General features: G+C 52.1%; 1 protein-coding gene across 4 annotated transcripts in view; it reads left to right on the plus strand.

The window, feature by feature from the left end:
- The window catches only part of Agpat3 (1-acylglycerol-3-phosphate O-acyltransferase 3), an 83864-nt gene extending 63123 nt beyond the window's left edge, over window positions 1–20741 (plus strand). For 3 of the 4 annotated variants that reach the window (XM_021649684.2, XM_060369238.1, XM_021649686.2), the window contains 8 exons: window positions 189–415; window positions 3357–3526; window positions 4172–4333; window positions 5281–5434; window positions 6172–6274; window positions 11950–12025; window positions 16159–16357; window positions 16651–20741. In XM_021649684.2, coding sequence (XP_021505359.1) covers window positions 238–415; window positions 3357–3526; window positions 4172–4333; window positions 5281–5434; window positions 6172–6274; window positions 11950–12025; window positions 16159–16357; window positions 16651–16739 — 1131 coding nt within the window. In that variant the 5' untranslated portion in view covers window positions 189–237 and the 3' untranslated portion in view covers window positions 16740–20741. Of the gene's footprint in view, window positions 1–188; window positions 416–3356; window positions 3527–4171; window positions 4334–5280; window positions 5435–6171; window positions 6279–11949; window positions 12026–16158; window positions 16358–16650 lie in introns of those variants that run through there. The other variant, XM_060369239.1, reaches the window with a different exon arrangement.
- Window positions 20742–21088: the final 347 nt, after the last annotated feature.

Below are 21088 nucleotides of genomic sequence, written 5' to 3' on the forward strand. Positions count from 1 at the left end.
AATGTTTGTTTTTGTGTGAGGTGCACAGAAGCACAATGTTTGCTCCTCAGCTTTCCAGGGGGAGCCCGTCTCTGAGCCAGGCACAGCAGGGCATCTCCTACCCAGGGCCCTGAATGAGGACAGTGCCGCCCGGCCACAGCCTCAGCCTAGTCCCTGCACACACTGACCCCTGCACCCTGCATTTGCAGGACGGCTGTTCTCAGTGAAGGACCGTGCGCCCGCCCCTGAGCAGCGACCATGGGCCTGCTTGCCTACCTGAAGACCCAGTTCGTGGTGCACCTGCTCATCGGCTTCGTCTTCGTGGTGAGCGGGCTGATCATCAATTTCACCCAGCTGTGCACACTGGCCCTCTGGCCCATCAGCAAGCACCTGTACCGCCGCATCAACTGCCGCCTGGCCTACTCGCTCTGGAGCCGTAAGTGTCTCCACACATGTGGGCAGTGTGTTGGGGGTGGGGGGGGGCTTCTCCTGTCAGGGCTCTCAACGGGCAGTGAGTGCAGGGCCGCACCTGACTCCATCCCAGAATAGAGCTGGGCGAGGCTCAAGCTCCCTCAGGTCAACACCCTTCCAGGAGCCGCGTGAACGGGAGTCTCAAGTAACTTTACTAGGCTCCCCCACGTGATGTTCCCAAGTCAGGCTGTGTGACTCCCGGAGACACAGTGTGCGTGCTTTCAAACCAGCAAAAGCAAGAAGAAAATAGGCTCAGTGACCAGGACACGTGTCCCTGTGCCTCTGCACACGACAGGGCGCAGGAAGAACAAGGGTGCCCCTGGGTCACGACTGCGTGGGTGTTGCAGGTCTGTCGGAATGTGCTAGTGCATGAGAGCACATTTCTATGCACACATTCCTTCTCCACGTCTACATGGATGGCCGCTCGCTCCTACTGGGGGAGGAGCACGGGCCGGCATGTTGGCTACCTGCAGTTAACATGATGCCAGTTTGATTCCGTTGCTTCACAGAAGAAGAGCACAGCCTGGAGAGTTCTGCAGAGGTCCACGCCCCCCAGCCATCCTCATGGTATCCTGTTTATATGGATCCAAAGCTTGCCAGGTAGTCTCGTGGAGGCTAGTCCTGGCCATGTCCCTCCACAGGGTACCCATGCCAAGAAAAGGATGGGCCTTTCTGTACCAGGGAACTCTCTTCCAAATACAGTTCTAAGTTAAAGAAAGAGAGAGAGAGAGAGAGAGAGAGAGAAAGAGAAAGAAAGAAAGAAAGAAAGAAAGAAAGGAAGGAAGGAAGGAAGGAAGGAAGGAAGGAAGGAAAAAGAAAAGCAGATACACAGAGAAGCGCTCAGTGTTCTACTGTTTATGCCTGTCATAGCACAGGCACGGACAGGGGCAGGAAGGGACAGCAGTGCCCCAGGGAGTGGGCACAGAGCGGTGTGTGTCACAGCCACAGGAGAAGACACGAGTCATCTCAAAGGGAGATATGTCTTCAGATTCTGCACCATTATCCCTCCCTACTTAGTGACAACAGGCCTGATTCCCGTCCTCAGCCTGACCAAAAAGGTGACAGCTGTTTCGCAGAGAGCAAACTATAAATCCTACACCTCCAGCATGACTTGGTGACAAGACCACACAGATGTTGACAGATGAAAGCTAAGCCATAGGGCTGGAGAGGTGACTCAGCTGTTAAGAGCACTCTCTGCTCTTCCAGAGGTCCTGAGTTCAATTCCCTGCTACTACATGGTGGTTCGCGACCTTGTACACTGGGATCTGATGCCCTCTTCTGGCAGGCAGGTGCACATGCAGAGCACTCATGTGTGTAAAAGAAATAAATCTTTTAAAAAAGAAAAGACCAAAAGAAAGCTAAGCCACAGCCACCCGCATCTGCTGAATCAGACCGGCACACGCACCACATCCTACAAGAACTGGGAACAAACAACCCCTCGGCAATCATGGGAAGTGTGGACAGTCAGAGGTGTCCCCGTGAGAGTCCCTGACTGACACCCCCAGGAGAGCCAGAGAAGCCAGTTAGCAGGGCCCTGGCGTCAAGCAGAGATGGAAGAGGGGGCTTGCCGCTGGGGACTCTCTGGGTGTTCAGAACTTCCTTCCGTCTGGGCAGTAGCCTGTCTGGTGAGGACCATCACTGCTCTCTAGTGGCACTGCCAAGCCTGCTTGCGGGTGTTCTTGTGCACACGCGTGTGGCTCTCGGGCATATGCCTGGGATGCCCTTCTGGCCATGTATTTGGAAAGCTCTAAGGGCCCCACCTCTGCAGTGCTCTGAAGCAGCTATACCATTTGGCGCCTCATCTGGGACCGCGTTGGGAGCGTCTGTGCCCCCAGGGCCTTACACTACTTGTGGGCTCCGTGTTTGAAACTGGCAGTGTTCCCTGGATCCATCCCCAGGGGGCAGTTCATTTGGGGAGTGTCTGGGGGGCTCTAATGGAGCAGTTGACAGAGTACAGCACTTCCTGTGACCACCCTACGTTTGGCAGTTACATCCTGGTCCACCCTCAGATGCCTGGCCATAATGGGTGTGACTCCCACACAGACCATGGCGTGCATGGGATCCCTGTCCCCTGTGCTCCCCATTCATTTATGTTCAGATTCTGTGCTGAGTGAACACAGAAAAAGCTCTTTCCGTGGAACCTTCAGCCTCTGACCTTCTTATGAAGGTAAACACGCGCTCCCCCTAAACCCTAAACCTGCAGAGGAAACAGGTTATACCATGGTCATGGTTTATCCCGAACCTGTCACCGGCCTATGAGCTGCCGGCAGAGGGAGGCTGAGCTCTGGTGACCTTCCTCATTCTGGAGATGCTGAGGTCAGCTACTGAGTATACTCCGAGCTTTTGACCATAGTACCCCTAGTGCCTTTGGGGATCCTACAGCCTCCTGGGCAGAAACAGGTCTCATATGAGCTCTTCCACATGTCTGGGGTAGACAAGACTGAATATGGACCACCGATTACACAAGAAAGTTGTTGGCAAAAGAATCATCACCTTACCATCACTTTCCAACTGTTAATTCCACAGCCCTGTGGGTGTTCTCCCTCCCTGTCATCCAGGACACAGCTCCCATCCTTCCGCACAAAGCAGGCTCTAGTGGTCATGTGACACCATCGAAGCGGCCTGGTGTTGCACTGAAGCGACACGATCCATTTAGATCTCCAGGGCCCTGCTTCTTCCGTTTGCCCCCGCCCAGCTTCCGTTACACAAATGCAGCTGTGATCTGGGAAAGCTTACCATCCCGTGCCCTCTACAAGAAAGTTCCCCTCTGGGAAAATGAAAGTGGGTCTGAGGCCGCGCTCCCGGAGCCCCCTCCCGGGGGAGAACTGGTGGAGAACCGCTGGGGTGGGGGTGAGGGTGGGGAGCCCAGGCGGGCGTGTTGCAGTGCTGACCCCACCCTCCCGCAGAGCTGGTCCTGCTCCTGGAGTGGTGGTCCTGCACGGAGTGCACTCTCTTCACCGACCAGGCCACCGTGGACCACTTTGGGAAGGAGCACGTGGTCGTCATCCTCAACCACAACTTCGAGATCGACTTCCTCTGTGGGTGGACCATGTGCGAGCGTTTTGGCGTGCTGGGGGTGAGCCATGGGGTCAGGGGGTCAGGGGGTCGATGGCAGGATGGGGCCCCAGGAGGACAGCTGGGGTATGGAGCCCCGGAGACTCTGGAGGCTTGGATCTTAGCGCTTTCTCGGCTGGGCCCCTTCCCGGTGAGCAGTGTGGCTGAGGGTAGGGGTGTCTTCTCACGGCACCCTCTGCAGTTTCCTGCCTATTCTTGGGACTAGCTGTGACTTCATTTCTTGTCACTACCTTTCCCCTTCCAGAGGACCCCACTCAAGGTCAACTGAATAATTGCAGTTAGCCGAGTGGCCGCAGATGAATGTAAACTCCACTTAAGAGGGCCAGGGATTTCAGTGCAGCCAAAGCCCCTAAACCACGGCAGGAAAGTGGAGGTCAGGAAGGGAACTGAGATGCTGCTATCCGCCATTTCCTGCTACACTGCCCTCTCCCCAAGGGTGGGCTTTGGAATAATTTCCGGGGTGGCCCCCTGTGTGTCACCGAGGGATGACAATCCAAGGATCACACACTTATAGGCCAGGGTCCCATTTAGAACGGATGCTTTGAACCAGGAGAAGCAAGGCCTGAGCCCCTGGCAAGTCTGTGAGGGCTTCTGGCCGGGTCCTCCCACCTCTGACAGGTGCCACTGGCCTCCCTGCCCCCTGCAGAGCTCCAAGGTGCTGGCTAAGAGGGAGCTGCTGTACGTGCCTCTCATCGGCTGGACGTGGTACTTCCTGGAGATCGTCTTCTGCAAGAGGAAGTGGGAAGAAGACCGGGACACTGTCATAGAGGGGCTGAAGCGCTTGGCTAACTACCCAGAGTACATGTGGGTGAGTGTGCTGCGTGTACTGAGACATGACAGTAGCTTGTGGGTGCAACTCAGTCTTCCTGTGTGCCGTGTTAGAGAAAGCTGCATGAAATTACTGAGCTGCCTTGGGGGTTGGGGAGGCTGTTAGAAGCCAACATGGAAGTTGGCTGTAAACTCTTTGGCTGAGGAAACGGCTCATTTGGTAAAGTGCTTGCCACGCAAGTGTAAGAACCCGTGCTTGAGCCCAGAACCCAAATAGAAAAGCCAGGCTGTGGTGGGGCACAGGACTAATCCCAGCACTTAGGAGGGGGAGACATGGGGGTCTCTGAGTCCCTGAGTAGGTTTGATCTCTACCCTAAACACTCACACACGTGCACGCACGCACACGCACGCGCGCGCGCACACACACACACACACACACACACGCACCATCCCAGACTTACGGACTTGGCCTCTGTCCGAAGACATAGCTTCTAACTGTCCCCTCTGCCACAAGCCCAGCTCTGGCACACACCCTCTGTGGTGCCAGGAGGTGGGAGAGCCATCCCCACACAGCGTTTCTCATCTCTTGTCTACTCTTGGAAACCTGGCTTCTTAGTTCACCTTTCTCACATCGTGTTTGGGGCCAGCAGGTGCTTTCTATTCTCTGCTCAAAGGCTGCTGCCCAGAGGCACCTTCTTCGGCTTTCTCTTCTGGAGAGTTCTTTCAGGAAAACCATTCTGTATGCATGCATTTGTGTGACTGGAGCGCAGATTGCAGCCCTAAACTAAAGCATCGTTCCAGTGCCGCCACATGCTTGTCCTTGTCGCTGCGTGGCTCTGTGCTGCTCTTTCTCCACCGAGGCAGCAGTGTGTGCTGTGCTGCTGTGGCTTGTGAGACCTGGGGCGTTACGGGCCTCGAATGGCAGGGCCGTCCTGTCCCTGCTGTCTTGGAATAACCCTCCCTACCCTGTGTTCGTTCTGCACCTAGTTTCTCCTGTACTGCGAAGGGACACGCTTCACGGAGACCAAGCACCGCATCAGCATGGAGGTGGCCGCCTCCAAGGGGCTGCCCCCACTCAAGTACCACCTGCTGCCCCGGACCAAGGGTTTTACCACTGCAGTCCAATGCCTCCGGGGCACAGGTAGGAGACTGGGGCCCGTGGGGAGAAGGTGGAGCCCACCACTGCCTTCTGGGCTACTGTGTACAGCAAGAAGTGAAATGGGGCTAGGATGTCATTCAGTTGCTAAAGGATTTGCCTGAGATATACATGAGCTCCTTTGTTCCAGCACCCCATAATCCAGGAATCGTGGCATATGCCCATAGTCAAAGCACTCAGGAGGTGGATTCAGAATCAGAAGATCATTTTCTGCTCTATAAATTTAAGGTCATCCTCAGGAACATAGTTTGAGGCTAGCCTGGACTACATGAGACTTTGTCTTGAAAAAGAAAAAAAAAAACTTAAAAAAATGAAAATGTAAAATATAGCCAAAGCACAGGGAAGAATCGAGGAAGCAGGACTGACATGTTATAAGATCCTTAATGTCTTTGGGGATGATGAAGTGCTATTTAGTGGGAAACTGTCAGACTAGTAAAATATGAATACTGTGAAACATGATAAAGGAGACTGCCAGAGAAAAGATGTCTGGTTCACCTGGAAAGGTTACATAAGCCACAGAAAGGGGCCAAGAGCACTGGGCCACGGCAAACCACCGGTAGAGAGGGTGTGAGTCCTCGGCAGACAGTGGGGAGTGACGTCAGCCCATGCTCTGCCAGGGGCAGACCCAAGTGTGAAAGTGGCTTGTCTGTCTGGTGGTGATGTCGCTGCTGTAGAGGGCCTCCCGTCGTCCATCACTCACTGGTCCCGTCTCCTCCCCACAGTTGCAGCGATTTACGACGTGACGCTGAACTTCAGAGGGAACAAGAACCCGTCTCTGCTGGGGATCCTCTATGGAAAGAAATATGAGGCAGACATGTGTGTGAGGTGAGCGCCCATCACAGGGCTGTCAGCACTCCGGAGCTGTGGGACTCAGGAAGGCAATACAGGAGCCCCCAGTGTCCCCAGCTCTGTCTCCCCTGGCCAGTGCAGGGTCATTTCTTGGCTGTCTCTCAGTCCCAGTGGACCCCTCTCTGTGTCTGTCAGTCTCAGTTCATGTCTCTCTGAGGAAAGCTCACTCCCAAACCCAGCCAGGGTCAGTTGGTCTCCCCTGGGCAGCAGTCACACCATCTGGTGAACTCAACTGAACAATAAGCTTTGATCTCTTTAGAGACAGTGATGTGGGATCTCCTGAGGAGCCACAGGTAGAGTGGCGCTGTCACCAAATGGCTACGATCTGGCTTGGTAACCTCTAGATATAGTGGCCTGGCCATCGACAGGAAGCTCTGACTGGGGAAGGCCTTGCCTACTTTTCAGAGCCCAGGTGACAGTGCCCATAGGGCCTGCTTGTCCAGCTGTGCAGCCATGGTCAGGACCCATTAGAATGGCCTGAGACCACACACAGCAGCAGCCTGCCTTCTTGAACACAAAGTCATGTCTCGGTGTTGGCCGGGGGCCCATAGCCAAGGTGCTGTTCATCTCTGTGTCTCCTAAGGAAACAGTCCACTCCACAGCTGTGCTTGATTCTTCTAAGTGCACTTGAGCTGGTTTACACTGTGAGGGGGCTTCCGGAAGTAAGGCTGTGGACATAAGCAATAAGCTTGTTGGCCTCTTCTGCCTGGACTTTGTAACAGCTTGGTAGCTAGAGGTGCAGGACCCTGTACCCTGTCCTGGGAGCTCACCCTGGGTTGGAGGCACCCAGTGAGCCTACGGTCCTCTCCTTCATAGCGCTCAGCTTCCAGCAAGGGGCCAGCCCCCCGTTGACCACAAGGGACTATCGCGATTAGCCCTGAGCCGTAGGTGGCTTCCATGGCGAGGCATGTCAGTTAGCTTCCTATCACCGTTAGCTAACACCTGAGACAACCACCTTAAGAAGAAGAGACGTTGTTTAGGCTCAGGGTTGAGTCTCTGCTGCTTTGTGGTCCACGTGGGGTCAGCACATCATGGCAGGAACACGGCACATGGCTGAACATAGCGATGGGCTAGTTGGTAAAAGAGGAAGGGCTGGGGTGCTGGCCTCTCCAGGGATGGCCATGACCTAGGGCCTCCTCCTGTGCTGACCCTCCAGGAATGACAGTGACCTAGGACCTCCCCCTGTGCTGACCCTCCAGGGATGGCCATGACCTAGGGCCTCCCACTGTGCTGACCCTCCAGGAATGACAGTGACCCTGAACTCCCCCTGTGCTGACCCTCCAGGGATGACAGTGACCTAGGACCTCCCACTGTGCTGACCCTCCAGGGATGGCCATGACCTAGGGCCTCCCCCTGTGCTGATCCTCCAGGAATGACAGTGACCCTGAACTCCCACTGTGCTGACCTTCCAGGGATGGCAGTGACCTAGGACCTCTCTCTGGGTCTCATTAAAAAAAAAAAAAAAAAGCAGGACATCCTGGGAGACCAAGTTCTAATGCATGATCTCTGAGAGACAGCAGAGAGTAAAATCATAGCATCAGGGTAGATGACAGTGTCTGAGAATCTAGCCATGTCCAGAAGTGAGCGCCCTCAGAGGCCGGCCGTGCTCCTGTCCCTGGCTTACCTGCCTAGGACAGAGCCAGACTGTGGCAGGGTGGCCAGGTCACGCGCATCCAGCCCTCCTTGCTGCTCAGTCACCCGTCAGTCTGAAGTGCCCCCCACCTGGACCCCCAGTTGTGACTAGGAAAAGGTCACCTGCCCTTTCCTCTGTGAAATGCTAATTCTATAGATACATTCAGCTGTCTGTCAACGGGCATCTTAGAGCTCGTGGAGGCCTCAGCTGGTGTGTGCTCTTGACCATGAACTTTGCACTAACAAGCTCTTCCCGCCATCTAGCATGGCCCTGCAGTCATAGCCAAGGGCCTTCCCCTATGCCTCCCTCAAGGATGACAGCACTCTGGAGGCTGTGACGGGGCAGGCCTGCATGTGCGTAGTCTTAGGGGACCTCTGTTCTCTGTGCTGGCATGCCAGCTAGCCTTGAGATGTTGGAGTTGCTCCAGGGAAGGGTAATAAGCTCCTGCTGCCATGAACAGGAAGCCCGCAGGACTCCACTTACATCTATCTTCTCATCTTTTACCTTGCTTTGGAATGTACATAGTGCGCACACATATGTGGTAGTACACACACACACACACACACACACACGCACACACACCAGGGAGAGGCATGAAATGGGTCTGCGCCTTGTGGTCCTCCTCCTGCTACCCTCCCTCCCGAATGTGGGACATCTGTGGCAAATCCTCCCCACACAGTGGCCAGCGTCTACAGATGTAAATATTTTGTCCACTGAGATGCTGTTGCCCCTCACCTTGATGTGGCCATGAGCTAGCAGTGGCACTCTGTGGAGTCATGTCGTCTCTGGCCTGTGCTCTACCCAGTGCTGTGGTGTGCTGAGGTGGAAAGGTCCCTAGGCGTGGCCCACACAGCCACAGCCCCTTGGGGCCTCTATATAAATGCATGGGTCTGTCTCAGGCTTTCACATGGCTTTTCTCTCTTGAAGGAAGAGCTGTGGGCCACCACGGTGGCCATCCAAGCCCCTTAGCAGAGCCATAGTCATCATAGCGATCTCCACCTTATTCATGGTTCCATTTCCCCACAGGCAAATGAAGCAAGCTAGCTGTTCGGGAACTTTAAATAGTCTACTGTACCCACCTCGGACCCACCACCCTCCTAATAGTCATTCAGCAGTGCTCTTGGTGATCACAGATTCTCTGTGCTTGCGTTTAAGTGTCCCCATGTGATGGTTTCAAAGCACCAGAGTAGGGAAACGAAGGGAGCACCAGGGTGTGGGACACACCCGAAAGCACAGTGTGCAGAGGCTGCAGAGCGCCTAGGGTTCCTGATGTCCCCTGGGGACTTGGGACATGTCCTCATGAGGATGGCACAGATCACCGTAGTCCTTGTGAGCCTGTGTGCCACCTCCTGGGCATCAGGAGGTACTGCGGTCCCCTGGGGAGAGTTGTTCTTGCCAGTCTGATGCCTGCCTTGTTGGCTCAGCTGCCGTGGAGCTCCTCACCTTCTTGCTCCAGCCACATCCCAAGTGCTGGCATCACAGGGACGAGCCACCAGATCTAGCTTGCTTTCTTTCCTTCGATGGGAGCCTTGGCTGGGCTGGAACTTCACATGTAGACCAGGATGGTCATGAACCCATCCCTGCCTCTCAAATCCTGGGATTAAACGCGGGTGCACCATGCCCAGCTCTAGATCTTGTGTTTTGTCTTGATTTTGTTTTCTTTTCTTCCTTTCTTTCTTTCTTTCTTTCTTTCTTTCTTTCTTTCTTTCTTTCTTTCTTTCTCTCTCTCTCTTTCCCTTCCTTCCTTCCTTCCTTCCTTCCTTCCTTCCTTCCTTCCTTCCTTCCTTCTCTTCTCTTCTCTTCTCTTCTCTTCTCTTCTCTTCTCTTCTCTTTTCTTTTCTTTTTTCTTGAGACATGGTGTAGCTTTGTGTAGCTCTGGTTGTCCTGGAACTCACATTGTAGACCAGGCTGATCTCAAACTCAGAGATCCTCCTGCCTCTGCCTCCCAATGCCAGGATTAAAGGCATGCACTACCACACCTGGCTTGGGTCTAGCTTTTTATAAAGTTTATGACACAAGGCTTATTAAGAGTAAATCTTATTTAGAAAGAGTCCTAGCTGGCTCTCCTCACAGATGGCTCAGCATCATCCTCTCAGCCATGAGATTTTGAGATGTTCCTTCTGGGAGCAGTGTTGCTTGTTGCCATCAGAGCTTCTCAAAGGCAAGGATGTGTGTCAGAGTTCAGTCTCCCAGACTTGCCCTGTGACCTTCAGGGGCATGGGTATGGCATTTCTAATTTTTTTTTTCAGGGTTACCACTGTAGACCAGGCTGGCCTCGAACTCACAGAGATCCATTTGCCTCTGCCTCCCCAAGTGCTGGGATTACAGGCGTGTGCCATCATGCCCAACTTTTGTGTGCAGTCACACCCTCTTTATTCAATCTGATTTACTTTCACAGCATGAGCCATGTGATTGGAAAAGGCTCCACCTATAGTTGCTAGGCAGCCATCTGCTTGTTTACCAACAGACCCACAAGTTAGGGATGCAGACAGCTCAGGGTCCTCATGGAAACATGTATTTTAAGATGGTATTGAATTTTCTCAAATTTTAGGACCCTTTTTATTTGGGACATGTAGTTTTGTCTCGAAGCGGTGACCTTCCATGTCTAACAAAAGAAAGTTATTGACACAGAAACGTTCCTCACCTCAAAGGGAATAAGAGACTGTTTGTTCTAGAATCAGGTGTGAGTAGGAGCCATGGCCCCAAACCACATACGGAAGTTTCTCAAAATGCTGTTTCCCACCGTAGGAGTAGTTATGTGAGACTGTTATCATTGCAGAACAAAGAAAGTTATAAAGTACTGATGAAATGCATCGGTAGGAGCCACTGGTAAGTGGGTTTCAGCAAGGGGCCTCTCCTATAGGCCTCAGGTGCTACTGATGGCATCTTAGCCTTTGGATTAGTGGGAGCTTAGATCTGCTAAGACTACGTAAGATTTTGATAGTCGCCAGGATGTTATGTCAGACACAGGGTGGGCAATGGGTGCCTTCCAAAGAGACTAAACATAATTTAAGATAATCTGGCTGTAGTCTGCATCATTTCAACTCTGCATGACCTTTAAGCTTTGTTATCTGCCCTTGGAGAGTCTATAACCCAGGTGCAGGGTCTGTCCCTGTCTATCTCTGTCTCTCCCTCTCCTCTGCCTGCCTTTCTCCCCTCCTTCCTCCCATCTTCCCCCTCTAGTCATCCCTTCATTTTCCCCTCCCTTCTACCTCTATTGATCGCTCCGTTCCTCTCTACCTCCTTTTCGGGAACTTCACCTCTTGTGGCTCCCTTTTGCATCAACAACTTGAAGGGCGCGCTTTAGCTGCTGGTGTCAGGGTTCCGCACATGCTCACCTGGCTCCCTTGTGGCCTTGAGGTGAGATTCAGATGTCATGGGCAGGGAGCATTTTGGCAGAAGCAAGCAGCTTCCATGACGGTGGCCAGGAAGCAGAGAGAATGACAGGAATGGGGTGATATACGCCCTTCAAAGGCACAGTCCAGCGGCCCCCACCTTCCAGGTACGGAGCCTCTCAGTGGTTTATTCAAAATCTAAATCCATCAATGGATCCAGGCCAGAGCCCCGTCTGGACACTGGAAACGCCCTCACAGACATGCCCAAAGCTGTGCTTTATTCGTCTCTTAGTCTCCCTCAGTCCAGTGAAGGTGACGGTCAAGATCAACACCACAAAACACCTGGTCGTGATTATCTCCAACAGTGACTGTGTTGGGAAAGGAAGACCCAAGGCATTGCCATCACCCTGTGGGGAAGTTGAGTCATGCTCTGCCAGCCAAGTGGCTCACAAGTGTCCCCAGACGTAGAGGCATCTTTCAGCCCTTGTTTGGGGGGCACCCTGGCCATGCCCAGAAGGTTCCGGCATTGTCAGATGACTGTCAAGAACTTAATTTGCTATCCGCTTGTTTCAGAAAGTAAGATAGGTAGAGCCTCCTGCAGCCTCCTGCGTGTCACTGGCTTCCCTCTTTGAGCAGATGCTGTCCATTCACCCACTTTACTCTTAATCTTCTTGATGCAACAGGAGGTTCCCCCTAGAAGACATCCCATCAGATGAGACCGGCGCAGCCCAGTGGCTTCACAAGCTGTATCAGGAGAAGGTAAAGGCTCTTGCTTGCCTCTGTCCAAATTCCAAAGCAGGCTGGGGTGGTAAGGAGCATAAGGAAGGTGCCACACGGTTCCCCTTTGGGCACCATGCCCTGCTAGTCCTCACCTGCATTAGAGTCTTCTCTTTCTCTTAATACTTGAGAGTGAATGCTGAAAGGTTTATTTGTTTATTATATCTCTAGTATTCTGTCTGCAGGTATACCTGCACTGCCAGAAGAGGGCACTAGATCTCATTATAGATGGTTGTGAGCCAACACATGGTTGCTGGGAATTGAACTCAGGACCTCTGGAAGAGTAGCCAGTGCTCTTAACCTCTGAGCCATCCCTCCAGTCCCTCTTCTTCTTCTTTTTATTTTTTTTTTAAATTGGGCTTCTCATTTTATTTTTCCTTCCCTAAATTTATTATTACAAAATTGCTATAACCAAACGTACGTTTTACAGTTTGTTAGCATAATCTTTGGTATATACTTTGCAAAATTGATTTCGTGGATTATAGGGCTTTATTTGCTATCTTCTTTTTGAAATTTTTTAATTCACTTTACATCCTTGTTATAGCCCTATCCCTCCTCCCCTCCCAGTCCTCCCCTTCCTCTTTTCCCTCTCCCCCAATCCAGCCTAGCTCATCAAGTTGCATCAGGACTGAGTGTGTCTTCCCCTGTGGCCTGCCAGGGGAAAGTGATCTTGTTCCTTTTTTATATATAAAAGAAAGTTTAAATGTGTAACAGACATTGCCCAGATTTACGACAGTGAGTTATGTCATGGGTACCCCAGATTTACAACAGTGAGTTATGTCGTGGGTAACCCCTAGATTTACAACAATGTGTTTTGTCATGGGTCCTCACAGCAGACATCTGAGGGTGCCTCTGAGACTCACATGTCCAGTTCCCACTCCACAATGCATGTTTACCCCAAGCCCACTTCTTTGAACAATGTGTCCATTAGCACTGTTGGAAACAGATGACCAGAAAAGCCTGCAGCAAACAAAGTTCTTTCCAAGTACCATGAAATGCCAAGGAAGTAAGAGAGCTGCAGAGATTAAGTGGGGAGGGGAGCTAGGCATGCGGAGCTGGGGGGGGGGTCCTGTGCTGATGCTGGTGTTTGCTGCTCCCTGTCCACAGTCTTGAGGGTAAGCCTCCATGGGGTCAGATGGTGAGCTATGACTCCACTCAGGATAGTCAGGTGGTGGCACATGCCCCACACGAGGCCAGACCTTCTAGGAAGTCAGCTAGGGAAGGCTGAACATGACCCCCTCTACCTTGCCCTCCTTGCTGAAGAGTGCCTCCCGGGCCCACCTACACGGCTCCAGAAGATGGAGATACTAGAAGAGAAAACGCTACACAGACAGTTTCCTCAGGCTGCCAAGGGAAACCCGTGCGCAGCTGCAGGGAGGTGACCCCACAGGCAGACAGCTCAGGGTTTACACAGATGGGACTCAGCTGAAAGCCAGCTGCAGGCTACCACAAGACAAAATGCCCAAGAGAACAAACCCTTCGCAATGCCGGACACAACCACCAAAGCCCTCAGAGGAACTTGAAAAATGGCAGACGCAGACAGAATTGAGTGTGTAAGGATGAAAGTGGAAAGCAAGAAGACCCGCAAAAGAATGAAAAAGGCAGCGGAAAGACCTCAGGGCTAGTGGAGAACAAGCCAGCCTGCCAGCAGATCCATGCTGTGAGCCATGTGCTGTGTGTGCTTTCCTTGTATCAGGCCCCTTCTGCACATCATACGCTTTCCTCAAGAATACTAATAAAGGGGCTAGAGAGAGGCTCAGCAGTTAAAACCAGCGTCTGCTCTTCCAGAGGACCCAGGTTCAATTCCCAGCACCCACATGGCAGCTCACAACTGTCTGTAACTCAAATTCCAGGGATTCCAACACACTCACATAGACACGCAGGCAAAACACCAATGCACATAAAATAAAAATATGTAAATAAATTATAAAAGGAAGTGCCACGTGTAGTGGGGCACACACCTCTGATCCCAGCACCCAAGAGGCAGAGGCAGGCAGAACTCTGAGTTTGAGGTTCAAAGCCAACGTTCTAGGACAGCCAGGATGACATAGGGAGATCCTGTCTTTAAAAAATAAAAATAGAAAGAAAGAAAGAAAACCAAAGCCTCTGGTCAATACTGATTAACAAAGTGGTGAAATTGGTGGTAACAGAATAAAGCAAGACACAACCAACAAACAGGAAATGAAAATCATGGCCAGGTACGGCTGGCTTCCTGCCCATCTCTTTGGAAACCTGGGTAAAGTACATCATCTACTTTGCCACACCCTTATGACAGTCGCCCAACAGAGAAGGTTCCTACTGCACACAGCTCAGGCCACGTGCCACAGACTCACGGACCTATCATCCTGAGGAAAGGGTTTCTTCTGGGGTCCAGAACACATGTCTGTCTGCCTAGTCATCCTTCTTCAGCACAGCACTAGAAGCCTTAGCAGAGCCATAAAGCAAGAGAAGATGAGGGTATCTAGGCTGGAAAGGACACTAGTCGGATCCCTGTTTGCAAACCTCATGACCTTATATTTAGAAAAATGTCAAAACTGTTAACATGTTAGAACTGGGAAATTCCCTAAAGTTGTAGGATACAGAACCAGTGTCCAAAAACCAATATCGTTTGCATATAGCAAAAATGAAACAGCTGAAAGAGAAATTCAAGCAAAACCAAAGAAACCCTGGGAGCTGAACTCGCATCAGACCCTGAAGCCCTGTTGAAGATGCGTGCGGCCAGCATGACTTCAGTGCTGTACATGGGAACCAAAACTGCAGAATTCACTTTTTCACTGATGGATGAAGAAACTATGATGAAGCAATGGTGGTGGCACACGCCTCTAATCTCGGCATTGGGGAGGCCCGGGCTGTTGGATCTCTGTGAAGTTCAAGGCCAGCCTGGTCCACAGAGCAAGTTTCAGGACAACCAGGGCTACACAGAAAAACCTTCTCTTAAAAATAAACAAACAAAAGGAAACTGTGATGTGTATAAACACTGGTTAACAAACTCATGCCACTTGGAGCAGCCTGGATGGAAGTGAAGGGATACCAGGGGCAGGAGGCCAGAGCACACACTCTCTCTTACAGATGGAAGCCAAAGGGTAGAAGAGCAGAGCCCAGAGGCTGGGAGGGTGGGATCATGGGCAGAGGATGCTAATAGGCATGGTACCCTATGGCTCAGGGGTGTTAGGATTGTTCACTATGGCTGATGGCAACCATGCAGCAACTATGTATTTCAGATTTTTCAGTGGAGAAGACTAATCAATCTCAACACAAAGAAATGGCGGAATGGCTGAAGTAGTGAGCTGCCAGTCTGTTCTTTACATAGTGTGTGTGTGTGTGTGTGTGTGTGTGTGTGTGTGTGTGCGCACGAGCATGTGTGAGAGAAACGGTGATTCATAAACATGTACAATTACGTCAATTAAATTTTTAGATAGGTCGTAGAGAAATACACATACACCTGGAATAGTACCCCTCAAGAAAATGTAGCCAGTGGTAGTTCATGTCTGTAATTCTAGCATCCTAGCCCTTTAGGAGGATCAGAAGTTCAAGGCCAACATCAACTATATATATGAAGAGTTCTACACCAACCTGGGTTGCCAGGGATCCTGTATCAAAGAAGGTTGAAGGTGAAAAAAGAGAATGGAGGAAGAGGAGGAGGAAAACAAAACAGGAATGATGTGGGATCAGCAAGATGCCTTCCTGGGTGAAAGAGCTTGCCCTGAAGTCTGATGTCTTGAGTTTGGTCCCTGGGTGCCGTGGCCAGGAGAGGTGAAAGGACTTGTGGGCATACACATGACTATAGGGGTGTGGACTGAGGCCAGGCCCAGGACCCAAGCAGTTCTTTGCTATTATCCCTTGCCTGTTTTTTGATAAGTATTGGGGTCACCAGCCAGCCATAAGCCAGTCATGACTACTGGCAGCTTTGCTTGCTTAGTTGGCCATTTCCTAGCTAACTCCTTTTCTGGGTCCAGATCACACGCCTTTTATACAAGCAACTGAATTATGCTGGGCCATTGTCTGCTTTATTCTGTGGCCAGTGTCTTGGCCGAGTGCCTTTTATTGCTGAGTTTTCTCCTGACACAGAGTCATACATGGCGATCTCAACTTCCTCTTCTCCCCTTCACTATCAGGATGCCCTGCAAGAGATGTACAAGCAGAATGGTGTGTTCCCAGGGGAGCAGATCAAGCCCCCCCGAAGGCCATGGACCCTGCTGAACTTCCTGTGCTGGGCCACCATCCTCCTCTCCCCCCTCTTCAGCTTCGTCCTGGGCGTCTTTGCCAGTGGATCCCCACTCCTCATCCTGACATTCCTGGGGTTTGTGGGAGCAGGTAAAAAGCACAGATGTGCACAGCTCACATGCTGGGGTCACTGGGCCACCATCTAGCTCAGGACTGATGGCTCATCATGGTGGCCCTGGGAGGCAGAAGCTTGGGTCCGGGAACTGAGTGGCCCTGGCTCCTGAACATGGGGCCATGGGGGCTGTGTCCTCCTTTCACTCTAGGGGGGCTTCCCATACTAGAGTGGCCACATGTTGTGAGGAAGGGGTTGGGGTGGGTACAAAGCCAGGGAGGGTACCTTTGTGAGGTTAACCTCTGACCTCTTCTCTCTCTTGTCTTTAAAGCTTCCTTCGGAGTACGAAGACTTATAGGAGTGACTGAGATAGAAAAAGGCTCCAGCTATGGCAACCAAGAGCTTAAGAAAAAGGACTAATTAATGCTGTGATTGAACACCCATAACCTGACGCGGTATCCAATTAACTCAATTAAAAACAGAACACACAAGAGCGAGGGAAAGAGACACTTAGAGACTATTTTTCTTATTAACTGGTGACTAATATTAACAGAACTTGAGCCAAGAGCAAAGAACTCAGCCTGCCAGGGGAAGATGCTCAGCCAGCACTGGCGGGGTCCCATCGGCCCCTGCGGGGACAGAGGCGGGCGGGGGAGGTGGTGGGACCGTGGGCTCCTCAGAACTCCACCTCCAAGAGGCAGCCTTGGCTGCTCTCCCTTCTTAAACGTAGAATGAGGCTTTTGTTTCTTTTCCGTTATTTTGGGAACTTAATCTGGCCTCAACCTTGTGCCCTCCCTGCACCCCAGAACACTGGCTCTTCATGGGTGCCACTGTCCTCATGGGGGCAGGTCAGCTGGATCCTTGTCCTGTGGAGCTCATTTGTCCTGCCCTGCTTGGCACCTTCGCTTCTAGCCTGGGGGGGGGGGGGGAGGAAGTCTTCTTAGAGATAAGCACACAGTGAATGTAGATCTGGCCCCTTTGTCGTCCCCCCCCGCCTGGGGGCTGAAGACCACCCCTCCATCCTCTGCAGCACCATTGGCACTGCCTCTCTGCGGGCCGTGCCTAAGCACCTTAAGTCTCTTTTTAAAGCGAACGCCCGAGAACTCTGCAGAATGTGGAATCCTTGAATTCATACAGCTCCATGGTCCCGCTCTTCCTCTAGCCAGCAGGCCATGGTCCTGCGCAGGGCCAGACGGGAAGACCGCTCGGGCCCCACACCTCAGAGCCATGGTGCCTGGGGACGGCGGGGGGGGGGGGAGGGGTGGGAGTTCCAGCCCAGGGGATTCCCCTGGACCAGTCTTCAGGAGGTGGTGTCACTATCAGGCCTCCTTGTTCTCAGTCAGACACCTTTAGTGCTGGTTAGCATTAGAATTTCTTTTTACACGTTGTTCTGTGGCTGGCTCACAGCTTCTCCCTGTCCTCTTCCTATTCTGCCTCTGTCCAGGCAGGTGTCATGGCTGGCCACCATACCCACTGTTGCCCCATACCACCTCAGTGACATAGGCTGTCCTGGCAGAGAACAGGGGTCCTCTGCCTGCACTTGGTGCCTTGCCAGGGTCCCCTTGGCAGGCCCTGGAGGCGCATTTTCCTTCTCACTCAGTGCAGGAAGGCCTGCCTGGTTTCTGGGAGACCTAGGTCCTCAGGAAATACCATCATATACTTGTACCTTCTGTCTGGAACCTACACTGGCTCTTTTAAAGTCATTTCATGTTTTCTAACAAGGAAAAATCGGGTATTTTATCTGGCATCCTGCAACCAGAGTTCAGAGTAAAGGCAGAGAAGATTCGTAGGGTACACTGGAAGAAGGAGGCCTGGAGAAGCCTGAGAGCAGATCTGGGCCTGCCTGCATGGTCCCTGGTGACAGAAGATGCTACTGGCCTCTGAGGTCCACGCACAGTGGAGGACCACTCCTGTTGCTCCTGGGTGACAGCAAGACACATGGCTGCTTGTAAGGGTGAAGGGTCGAGTCAGGCAAACTGAGACCCCGAGTCTCTTCCCCTCCAGCTGAAGGCTTGCCTTCCCAGGCCTTTACCAACTGTGAGCCATCTTGAGCACTCCTGAGGGCCATCTCCCTCCCTGGTGGGTTTTCTTTCTGCCTTTCTGTCTGCTTAAGGTCTCTGTCTTCCCCCATTCACCGTCCCCTCACAAACCAGAAGGAAACAGGCCAGTGGGCCCTGCCATTGCATGCACCTGGCCTGGGAAAAGCAAGCTCAGGCCTCTACCCACTTCACTAATGCCTCTGGCTTCCCACAGAAACCCTGAGCCTTTGAGGTCAGCTGACTGTTCTGTCTGTGAATGATTTGGGGAATCCAAGCTGCAGGCTTTGCCCTCCTAGACCTCCCCCTGCTTCACCATCTAATACAGCGCTTCTGAGAGCAATAAAAACTACACTAGGAATGTGGGTGTGGGTTTTTGGGGTTTTTTTGGGGGGTGGGGTGGGGTCAGATTTTGCTTTTCATTTGCTTCAGAAGGAAAGGGGGAGGAGAGCCCCTTTGATTTTTCTATTAAATTAATAAATCTCAGAATAATGCTTTTTCTCTTTTTCCTTCACACCCTACTACTGATAGGCATGGCTGATGTCATGCTCAGATTCAGAGGAAGGTTCTGCTGAAGCAGCTTGCTAGTCTTCAGGGAGCCCATGCTGGAAGCAGTGGGCTCAGGAGCCAGAGGCATTCTGAAACTGGAGTGGTTGGTTGGTGGCCTTGGGAGGAAGGGCCTGGACTGCTAAACTGGCTCTGCTTCAGGTTCCCCAGTAGAGGGGCCCCCACAAGTTCAGCTCAGCCTGGGACATGGTCTCCTTACCATTCAACGGCCAAGAGCCAGATACTTGAGGGCGCCTGTCATCTCCCTGAAAGACCCTTGCACTGTCCAGGTGGTCTCCTACCCCTGGTCCCTGGCCACACCCACGTACCTCATGCAGGCCCCTCTGAAGCTGTGTTGAATTTCAGCAGTGGCTACCATTCTCCTGACTGCCTGCAAAGAGCATCTAGGGGCTGTGTTGCTCTCCCTTCCTTCCTCCCTTCCTTCCTTCCTTCCTTCCTTCCTTCCTTCCTTCCTTCCTTCCTTCCTTCCTTCCTTCCTTCCTTCCTTCCTTCCTTCCTCCCTCTTCCCTTCCCTTCCCTCCCTCCCTCCTCACCTCTCTGAGGGCTTTGTGCTAGCATCCCAATCAGTGACCACCCTGCAAGAAGCAGGAGCAGCAAGCTAGGAAGGTCAGAATGTGGGCAGTTCAGAGGTCAGGGACACTCTTCTTTTGACAAGACCTTTAACCCAGAGAATGAGGCCACCTGCTGGGTATTTGGTGACTGTATCCATGAGGCTGTAAGCCCTGTCCTCAGGAAACAATCTGATTAAAGAGATGAGCTCTGAATATGCAGGCTGCTTGATAACATACTTGGCAACAATGTAACAACATGTTCTTGTAGGAACAAGGCAGGTGTCTTCACAGATGCCTTGACTGCCCCTCCCTCCCATCTTGTGCACCTTGCCCTGATGATGTTTTCTTCCTCTTATCTAGTCCAGCCTTCATACCACCTGAGGAAAAGTCAGGGTTTAGACCCAGCAGTGGGATACACTCACCCGCAGTTCAAGAGATGTCAGGAGAGTATCCACACCCACCGTGACTACCAATTTGTGTCTGGTTCAGGATGAAGAATTAAGTGGCTCTTCCTGCATGTTGCCCTGTCTCTGCCTGAGACCTTCTAGGACAAGCCAAAAGTAGCCTTTCTGGCCCTGATGACTTGCACCTCAATTGTTTGTCCCACACATAGACCAACCACTAGCTAGATGCATGTGACTTAGCGCTAGCCATTTGGTGTGGCTTCTAGCCCTCTGCAGTGTCATGAGGCTCAGGGTTAGAATGGCACACCTGCTGCCTGCTGCCTTCTTTCTAGAAACATCTCTGGCCTGTGGGCCAGCCCCAAACCAAAGGCACCTGAGCCTGGGTGAGGGCACCCCTGACCTGCCTCGGGCCTTGTCCAGAGCCTTGCCAACGGGGCTGTCAGGTGGCTGCTGACACTCAGGTCCCAGATCCCTGCACTACAGGGGCCAGGATTTGAAAATGGAGGTTCCGGCTCCGGGTGATCTGCTTGGCTGACAGGGTGGACACATGAATCAAGGTTTATTACAGGCTTTTGGAATCAGTTAATTCGGGGGAACGGCGGTACTCTTAGAAACCACGCCCAAAACCAACCAACCAGAGCACTCTGAGGAGCCCCTGGAGACGGTGGCATGGTTTCTTCACACGCAAGCGACCTGTGAAACTGGGAACTTTGTACAGACAGGTCACCTGGAGTTTTCTCTTTCTCCTCAGCTTACTGGTTTCTTTCTGTTGCAAAAGTGTTGGGACAGAAGCGGAACTGTGAACGAGAACCTGAAATGCACTAACTTGTATTCTATTAAACTGGAGTTACTTGATTCAATGAAGAGCCGAGCTGCTCTACTTGTATTTATTGTCTCAGAGTAGTAACGTGACAATCAAACATGACTTGCCTCAAGGCCTGTACCTCCTGGCTTCTGTACCAGCGAGTCCTAGAACTACAGGAACGGCTCTTACCAGAAGCCACACAGATCATGGACTTTAATGATCGAATGCTGCGTGGGCGGGCGGACATCTGGGCTTCTTTTCCTATCGCTGAGAAATTGCCATATCTGACTGTGGGCAGCCTCGAAGGGATGCTTTGTCTACAGGGTGCAACTGTGTTACACGGATGTTTCCTTTTGTACACTTCTTTTTACAAGTTTGCTATCCACAAGCTTTCTGTGGTAAGGAT

Source organism: Meriones unguiculatus, chromosome 16 (assembly GCF_030254825.1).
Source record: "Meriones unguiculatus strain TT.TT164.6M chromosome 16, Bangor_MerUng_6.1, whole genome shotgun sequence".
NCBI classification, from domain to species: Eukaryota; Metazoa; Chordata; class Mammalia; order Rodentia; family Muridae; genus Meriones; species Meriones unguiculatus.